Source organism: Octopus bimaculoides, chromosome 29 (assembly GCF_001194135.2).
Source record: "Octopus bimaculoides isolate UCB-OBI-ISO-001 chromosome 29, ASM119413v2, whole genome shotgun sequence".
Lineage (NCBI taxonomy): Eukaryota > Metazoa > Mollusca > Cephalopoda > Octopoda > Octopodidae > Octopus > Octopus bimaculoides.
This window is the reverse complement of record NC_069009.1, coordinates 1926835-1927771: the sequence shown is the minus strand read 5'-3', so window position 1 is coordinate 1927771 and position 937 is coordinate 1926835. Positions and strand designations below refer to the sequence as shown.

The 937-nt window shown below is 41.5% G+C and overlaps 1 protein-coding gene across 1 annotated transcript in view; it reads right to left on the bottom strand.

Moving 5' to 3' along the window:
- LOC106879073 (coiled-coil domain-containing protein 57) overlaps window positions 1-937 on the bottom strand; it is a 29234-nt gene that overhangs the window by 12812 nt on the left and 15485 nt on the right. Inside the window, exon 9 of the mRNA XM_014928503.2 lies at window positions 287-491. Within this exon, the coding sequence (XP_014783989.1) occupies window positions 287-491 (205 nt within the window). The remainder of the gene's footprint in view (window positions 1-286; window positions 492-937) is intronic.

Sequence of the window (937 nt, the reverse complement as noted above, 5' to 3'; positions counted from 1 at the left end):
TATATATACAGGGTGTCCACAAAGTCTGGGTACATGGGGATTGACACATACTTTAAGAAATTATTATTTCTTATATTTAATTGTTTATGTTATGATTTTATTTACTCCATGTACCCAGTCTTTGTGGACACCCTGTAGATAGACTGACAGACAAATATATATATACATATAAGTAGAAAGACAGCTAGATATGTTTAGAAAGACATATGCTTCTACCTGTGTGTTTCATATTAACTGACCACCTCTCATAAAACTGACCAAAACATAACATAAAAATCAATGAAACCAACCTCTCAATTTCTCCATCTTTCTCCAGCATTTTGGTGCTGAATTCTTCTGTTGCAGCTGACAATTGCAACTGTGCAGTGTTAAGTTGCATCTGGAGATCACTGACCTCTGACATGTAAACTCTGTCCTTTTCAGTGACGCACGCTTGCAGCTTGGACACCTCTTCAGTTCTTGATCGCAGCCTCTGGTCACACTTGTTCAACCTAGACACAACAGAGAGTGCTAGAAATAAGAGTTAAAACCCTTAGAGCCACAAAGTAGCATGTCTATGCATTGATAAGGGAGAAAACAGCTCCACAGCATGTGAGATCACCATACTAGTCTAGTTTCGCTTAAAATTAAAGCTCATCAGTGGTGACCTATTGCTGGATGGTTTGACTAAATCCTGAGAGAGTGTGTGTGTGTGTATCATCATCATCATCATCATCATCGTTTAACGTCCGCTTTCCATGTTAGCATGGGTTGGACGATTTGACTGAGGACTGGTGAAACCAGATGGCAACACCAGGCTCCAGTCTAATTTGGCAGAGTTTCTACAGCTGGATGCCCTTCCTAACGCCAACCACTCAGAGAGTGTAGTGGGTGCTTTTACGTGTCACCCGCACGAAAACGGCCACGCTCGAAATGGTGTCTTTTATGTGCCACCCGC